The sequence below is a fragment of the Etheostoma spectabile genome, chromosome 13, assembly GCF_008692095.1.
Source record: "Etheostoma spectabile isolate EspeVRDwgs_2016 chromosome 13, UIUC_Espe_1.0, whole genome shotgun sequence".
Taxonomy (NCBI): domain Eukaryota; kingdom Metazoa; phylum Chordata; class Actinopteri; order Perciformes; family Percidae; genus Etheostoma; species Etheostoma spectabile.
Genome location: NC_045745.1, coordinates 2,345,912 through 2,353,426, shown reverse-complemented (window position 1 = coordinate 2,353,426; position 7,515 = coordinate 2,345,912). Strand labels below are relative to the sequence as shown.

At 48.6% G+C, this 7,515-nt stretch overlaps 1 protein-coding gene and 1 long non-coding RNA gene across 4 annotated transcripts in view; one reads left to right on the top strand and one right to left on the bottom strand.

The window, feature by feature from the left end:
* The window catches only part of robo4 (roundabout, axon guidance receptor, homolog 4 (Drosophila)), a 51,966-nt gene that overhangs the window by 29,482 nt on the left and 14,969 nt on the right, over positions 1 to 7,515 (bottom strand). For all 3 annotated transcript variants that reach the window (XM_032533824.1, XM_032533826.1, XM_032533827.1), the window contains 2 exons: positions 6,749 to 7,066; positions 136 to 293 (listed from right to left, as the gene is read on the bottom strand). In XM_032533824.1, the coding sequence (XP_032389715.1) occupies positions 136 to 293; positions 6,749 to 7,066 (476 nt within the window). The remainder of the gene's footprint in view (positions 1 to 135; positions 294 to 6,748; positions 7,067 to 7,515) is intronic.
* Positions 4,742 to 7,515, top strand: part of LOC116700539 (uncharacterized) — a 14,070-nt gene continuing 11,296 nt past the window's right edge. Inside the window, exon 1 of the long non-coding RNA XR_004334679.1 lies at positions 4,742 to 4,754. This is a non-coding gene — a long non-coding RNA (uncharacterized LOC116700539). The remainder of the gene's footprint in view (positions 4,755 to 7,515) is intronic.

The window sequence follows — 7,515 nt, the reverse complement described above, 5'->3', positions numbered from 1 at the left end:
AGGGGTCAAATTTGACCCGAGGACAACAGGAGGATTAAGAGTTTTGACAATTGTAAGTGTGTTTCGGTAAATGTGCCAAAGAGATTGAGAAAAACTGTAACTGCTGTCAAATACATATTGAGGCAGAGGGCTTACGGTGTAGTGATGATCGACGTAGCTGATGGGCAAGCCGTCCCTCTTCCAGACCACATTAGGTTCAGGGCGTCCCACTGGGGGGACGCAGCTTAAGACAGCCACCTCCCCCTCTGCCACCTCCACATCACCGGGCTGCACACGGAACTCCTCCCGCAACACTACGGCAACAGGGTTAGGGTTAGGGTTAGGGTTAGGCCGCACACACTAAACATGAAAGAACTGAACGTTAAAGGAATTCAGAGGAGCTAAGACCAAAAAGAGTGGGAGTGTCACAAATGGCCCATTTGTGTCACATCTTGTTGTGTGATTTAACCCCCCCAATGTAGCACAAGTAGACTTTATATTTTTGCTAATACCGTTTTCTGCCAGATCATTTACATATTTCAATGTTTCAATCCGACCGCACTTGAAGGCAGCTTCATTTCACAGGAGAGAGAGGAAAAAAAGAGACAAGCGAGACATAGTGAGCAACATCGACACCCCCCCACCCCCTACCCCCAACCACTCAGGGCGCTGTTCCAGCACTGGCAACCCCCCTCACGCTGACATCTCTCCATTTGTGCATGAATAGGTCTGTGTGTGTATTTCAGGCCTGTGTGTAGTGATTACCAACAAAACAGAGTGTAAATTGTAATTTCCCCTCTGGGGATCAGTAAACAGTATCAATTAATATCAAAAATCATTTCAACGTGCAAAAGGAGGAGTTGTCACTTCAATATTCTCTTCTAATTTTGGGTTTTTGATAAGTTCATACCCCAAAAACACAATGCTTATAGTAGAGTTAAACTGGTTTAGAGCATTGGGTATTATTAGTGCGCATCGCCAACGTGCATGCAGCCTGTTGTAGTTGCTCCGTCTTCAGTCTTCTTACTTTAACTTAATTGTCTTTTTGTTTTTTTCAACCGTCTTTTTTTTGTTCTTACGTGTGTGACTTCCAGACACTAAGTCACAACTTACTACACTCTCCCAAATTATGCGAGTTGGAGAATTTGGAAAGCCATGGCACCGTCGCGAAGCAACTTAATGCCCGCTTTGTTTACACTCGGGACCACTGATTGCGCTGAAGCCGAACAAGGCGCCGTCTGGGCGCCCCGGCCCACAGACACCCCACGGAAATCTGGAGGAGGACACATCGAGGATGCAGAGGTGGAATGAAACGGCGAGGGAAGGGAGGGGTCCAGGACACGAAGGTTAGGAGAGGAGTTTTAAGCCGTGTCCCCCTCTCTCATCATGGGCAATGTGAGGTCACTGGCTAGTAAGATGGACGAGCTAACGCGTTAGGCCGGAGTCGGGGAGTACAGGGAGTGTAGTCTAATGTGCTTCACGGAGACTGGCTACACTCGGACATTCCCGACCACAACGTCTCCATCAACGGCTTTCAGACTGTGGGGCGACAGGGACTGCACCGAGAGCGGTAAGCGTAAAGGCGGGGGGCTTGCGTTCTAGTTAACAACGATGTGTGTAATCCCGGTCACATTACGGTTAAACAGCGTATCTGTAGCCGGACATTGAACTGCTGCTGTGGGACCCGGCCATATTATCTGCCACGTGAAATTCACATGCCATCGCCGTTGCTGTTTACATTCCGCCCTCTGCCAACACGACGTCGGCGTGTAACGTCACCCACACCGCCATGCCCAACTCCCGACTCAACACCGAGTGCCCTCATTGTGATTCGGGTGACTTCAACCATGTCACCATGACCTCCACACTAACTAACTCACCCAGTACGTGAGCTGCCATACCAGAGAGGAGAGGACCTGGACCTGCTGTATGCTAATGTCAGGGACGCATACAGCTCTTCCCCCCTCCCCCCATGGGCAGATCGACCACAACCTGGTTCACATCAAACCCTGCTAGTGGCCTCTGGTGAAAAGGCAACCTCTGACCTCAAGGACAGTGAGGAGATGGTCGGAGGAGGCCTATGAGACACTTCAGGGATGTTTTGAGGTGACAGACTGGGATGCACTCTGTGAGCCATGAGAGGACATAGAGGGCTGACTGGTGATCTCAGATACATAAACTTCTGTGTGGACTGCACTGTCCAGCAAGGACTGTTCAGTGTTACCCAAACAACAAACCGTGGGTAACAAAGGACATCAAGAACTCCTGAATGCTAAGAGGAGGGCTTTCAGAGCGGGAATAGGAGGAGGGTGAGGGCCATTCAGGGGACCTGAAGGTGAAGATCAGGGAGGCTAAGGAGAAGTACAGGAGGGAAGCTGGAGCGTAAACTCCAGCAGAACAACATGAGGGAGGTCGAGCGGAATGAGGACCATCACTGGCTTCAGACCAGCTGGCAGCAGAGGAGTTGAAGGCAGCTGGACAGGGCACACGAACTCAATCTGTTCTTTAACAGATTTGATGCTCCTGCCTGCCCATCCCCCCATTAACCAAACTGCTGTCTCACCTCCAAACCCACTACTTCCCCCTCCCCCCCTCACTGTCCTTGTCCTCCTTCCAGGAGAGCCCTACCTCCCCCTCTCTAGCCCTCCGGTTAACACCTCTCTCCAGCCTGACTCCCCCTCCCCCTACCCCTGTGATCTGTGTGCCTCACTGCTGACCAGGTGAAGAGACAGTGACCAGACTCCACTCATTAAGGCTGCAGGCCTGATGGTATCCATCCTGGGGTGCTCAAAGCTGTGCCTCTCAGCTATGTGGAGTCTTTCACCATGTCTTCAAATGAGCCTTAGTCTCCAAGGGTCCCCATGCTGTGGAAGACATCTTGCCTCGTTCCTGTGCCAAAGACGCACGTCCCAGTGACGCCAAGGATACAGACCCGTGGCAGCACCTCCCACATTATGAAGACCCTGGAGAGACTGGTTCTGGAACAGCTGCGGCCCATGGTGGACACTCTCCTGGACCCCTCCAGTTCGCCTATCAGCCCCGGTTGGGAGTTGAGGACGCCATCATCTTTGCTCAACCGCATCTACGCCCACCTGGACAGGCCGGCAAGCACGGTGAGGGTCAGTTTTTTTGACTTCTCCAGTGCTTTCAACACCATCCGGCCGGCCCTGCTGGGTGAGAAGCTGACAGCGATGAGGTGGATCCCCCTCGTGTCCTGGATTGTTGACTACCTGACTGGCAGACCACAGTATGTGGCCTAACAACTGTGTATCAGACAGAGTGGTCAGCAACACGGGGCCCCGCAGGGACTGTCTCTCTCCTCTCTTCACCATCTACACCACAGACTTCAACTACCACACAGAGTCTCCTGCCATTTCAGAAGTTTTCTGATGACTCTGCTGTGGTTGGATGTTCAGCGAGGGGGACGAGGCTGAGTACAGAGCTGTGGTGGGGGACTTGTACATGGAGTGAGCAGAACCATCTACAGCTCAATGTGACAAAGACCAAGAGCTGGTGGTGGATCTAAGGAGAGCCAAGGCAGCAGTAAGCCCTGTTTCCATCCAGGGGGTCAGTGTGGACATCGTGGGAGGACTACAATACCTGGGAGTGCACTTGGACAATAAACTGGACTGGGCCAAGAACACTCAAGCCCTCTACAGGAAGGGCCCAAGCCGTCTCTATTTTCTGAGGAGGCTGAGGTCCTTCAAAATCTGCAGGACAATGCTGAAGATGTTTATGAGTCTGTGGTGGCCAGTGATACCTCTTTGCTGTTGCATGCTGGGGCAGCGGCTGAGGGTAGCGGACGCCAACAGACTCAACAACTGATTCGCAAGGCCAGTGAGTGACGTCGTGGGGGTGGATCTGGACTCTCTGTGGGGGTGTCAGATAGGAGGATGCTGTCAAACTACATGCATCTTGGACAATGTCTCGCACCCACTCATGGCTTGTGTCAATCACAGGAGCACTTTCAGTGACAGACTCATTCTCCAAAATGCACTACAGAGCGCCACAGGAAGTCATTCCTGCCTGTGGCCATCAAACTTTAACTCCTCCCTCTAAGGGTCTGACACACACACCAAAACACACACACACAAACACACACACACACCCACACACACACACACACACACACACCCACACTTAGAGAGGTTGAAACTGGACAAATTATCTGTATTATCTGTTTGTGCAATAACACTGGCCTGACATGGTGTCAATTAAATACCACAATTATTATTATTATTATTATTTAACTTTTCACCATTCCAAATCCTTAATTATGTTAATTTGTAAATAATGTATAATAAATCCTTTATGTATACCGTACGTATCCAATCCTTATATTTCTTTATTTCTGTATTTCTACACATTTATAATATGTGCACTACAACACAGAGTTTCCCTTCGGGGATCAATAAAGTATTTCTGATTCTGATTCTGATTCTGGGGTGAGGTCATGGTGGACTGTTGCTGAGGTTACTGTTGTCTCTTGATTCAACATACTATGCTTTCCAACACTCTAATCCCATAGAAATCATTTAAAAACACTAACACCTGCAAGCATCCTAAAAGAAAGTGTGTGCCTGGCTCTGCCTGGCCCAGCCTGGCCCTGATTGGCCCAGCCTGGCCCTGTTTTTTAATGTACCATCACTATCACTAAACTCTCACAAAGCGCCTAATTTGTGCTGTTGCAATGCATACTTTACATTTCTCTGACAGTACTCCAGTAGACATGCATGCAGCAGGCTCACATGTCCCATCCCTAAGAAAACATCACTGTGATTAAGTGGCTTCACTCATTACCAGCTACAAGGGAAGGCCGTCAAGCAGCCTTTCAAGTCTGTTAGGATGATGAACACATCTGAGTGACTAGGGTTTTTGGTTTCTACAGCCATCACTAACTCCACCAACAGTGCATTCAATTTAAAAAATTTGACTATATAAATGCTGAGTTTCCCCTACCTTTATAAAGGTGTAGGCGCAGCACCCGAGCCATTTTGGGCACCACCTTAGCCAAATCAATGTAAAATCAATGTGAGCATCACAGCTAGCTTGACTTTTGTCAGATCTAACGACTGTAGTTGGTCCACAGTTGGCCACAGTTTTGAGAGATGTATTATCTGCTCTAGCCTTCCCAAGGCTTCCACATACCTCGGGAAATCACTGAAATGCTTCGATGGGGGCGATGCTTCCTTTCTAAGTATTAGATAGATGGTAAGAGATGTTTTAAGACGCTTTTTGCTGTTTCTGTCCGTGTCATGCGGTAGTCAAAGCTCTTAACCAGGGCTAGTTTTAACTTGCCTACATTGCCGTGTTGTCCATCGCAGTTTTCCGTGTCCTGGAAAGACTCCGAGACAAGCAGCCGCTGCATATCGACTGCCTCACTGGGATCAAGATAAGTAAACAGTGAGGCTCCGAGGTCAATTAGCACCACTGTTTGACCCCCTCCTGTCCGGCAAACATTGACATCCGACCCCTGTACCCATTCTGCCTCTGTCACCAAAACATCTTCATTAACCCTCTGCATGTGTGTGTGTGTGTGTGTGTGTGTGTTGGCCATGCCTCTAAAAGAGATTAGGGATCCAACTATTTCTTTGTTTGAGGAAATAGATGCAGGTGATATGGCGTGCAATAACACAGACTATATCAGTCCCGCTCATGTAGTCATGGTAATCAAATGGTTGGCTTTAGAAAAGGTTGAACATTAATTAACAGAATTACATTTAAATACATTTATTTTTATGTCTTTCTTCAGTACATATGATTAACTCCAGGCGTAGAGACACACCTGGCATTTAGAGGATCTTAACACAGTCCATCAGAAAGCAAATCAATGGATTCTGGGAGGTCCTTAGTTAACACCAGTTTGGGCCATCTGTGGTGATATAAGATGGTATCCTCCAAACGTCACATACACATTATAAATATGATCAACTGGACTTTGGGACAAACTGGTGAATATGCCTCAACAACAGCTCATACATAGGGCGCACACTCAAACAGGTGACAGCATCTCTGTCTGTAGGGAGTTGGGTTGGGAGCCGGAGGGTTGCTGGTACAAGTCCCAATATGCAGCAAAGTACGTCGCTGGACTGGTGCCAGTTCACCTCCTGGGTACTGCCAAGTCCTCTTGAGCAAGGCACCAAACCCCCCAAACAGCTCAGGTTTCCTGTCCAGCAGTTACAGCCCATGTATTCTGACATCTCCATTAGTGCACGTAAAGGACCTGAGCATGTGTGTGTGTGTTTGTGTATTTTCAGGCATGTGTGTAAATTATAATTTTCCCATTGGGGATCAATAAAGAGTATAAAAGATATAAAATGAGTACCTAGGTGCTCCCGAGGGAAATCTTTATTTTGCATGATTGTGTGGTGTAATAGTCATGGCACTGTTTGTAAGGAAAGCTGGTGTGTTGATGTCTAATAAATTATAAACAAATTGTCTCATGGCAATTATTATATTATATTATATTATTATTATAACTTTAACAATAAAAAAATGACAGTTCTCAGAGAAGACTAAGACAGAGTTCAACGGTCTGGCAAAATGCCAGAAAATGGTCTACACTAGCCTCATTAATTTTGAATGGGTGTGTTTAAGCTCTGGCCTAAACACCCCAAGCTCTGTGGAGGAAAGAGGGGGGGGGGGGTTTAAGAACAAAACAGGACGTCACACAAATAGGCCTTTTTACTGACACTCCCCACCGCCGCACCACCCAGAAAATCCCTGGATCGCTGTTTTTTGGTGTAAATGCCCCGTAATGGTGAATTACCTGCGATGTACAGCGATGCATTGCGGCTGCTGGCCTCTCCTGCACTGCTCCGGGCCACGCAGGTGTAGACGCCCTCGTGCGACTGGCCTCGCCTGCCCTCTCCCACGCTCAGGAAGAAGAGGCTCCCCTCCGACAAGACCAAGGGCTGCAACCGTTCGTCTGCTGTCACCGCCTGGCCGTTCCGCAGCCACTCGATGCTTGGCTCGGGGCTGCCCTCCGCCCGGCAGGAGAGCGTGGCGGGGTGTCCGACTTTCACCACCACGTCAGCGGGCTGGTGGACAATGCGGGGCGGCGTCTCCTGCGCATGGACTCTGGAACCTGAGGACGACACAGAGATGTGTAGAGATCATATAGAGCATTTAATGTGTATACTCAACAGTAGAGTGGCGACAAACTGCATGTTGTACTTCTGTTTAGAAACACTGCAAAACCAACTGAAATACAGTAAAGGATTATAATTATTAGGGGTGGGTTAAAAAATTGATAAAGCATAGTGTCGCATCATTTGAGGGTGGCAGTAGCTCAGTCCGTAGCAGAAGGTTGCTGGTTCAAGTCCACATACAGACCAAAGTATGGTGATGGATTGGTAGCTTTAGAGGTGCCAGTTCACTCCCTGGGTACTGCCAAGGTGCTCTTGAGCAAGGTACCAAACCCCCATCTGCACGGGTGCCTTTTCATGGGCAGTTCCCTCACTCTGACATCTCTCAATTAGTGCATGTATAGGTACTGAGGCCTGAGTGTAATAACAACAGAGTGTAAATTGTAAT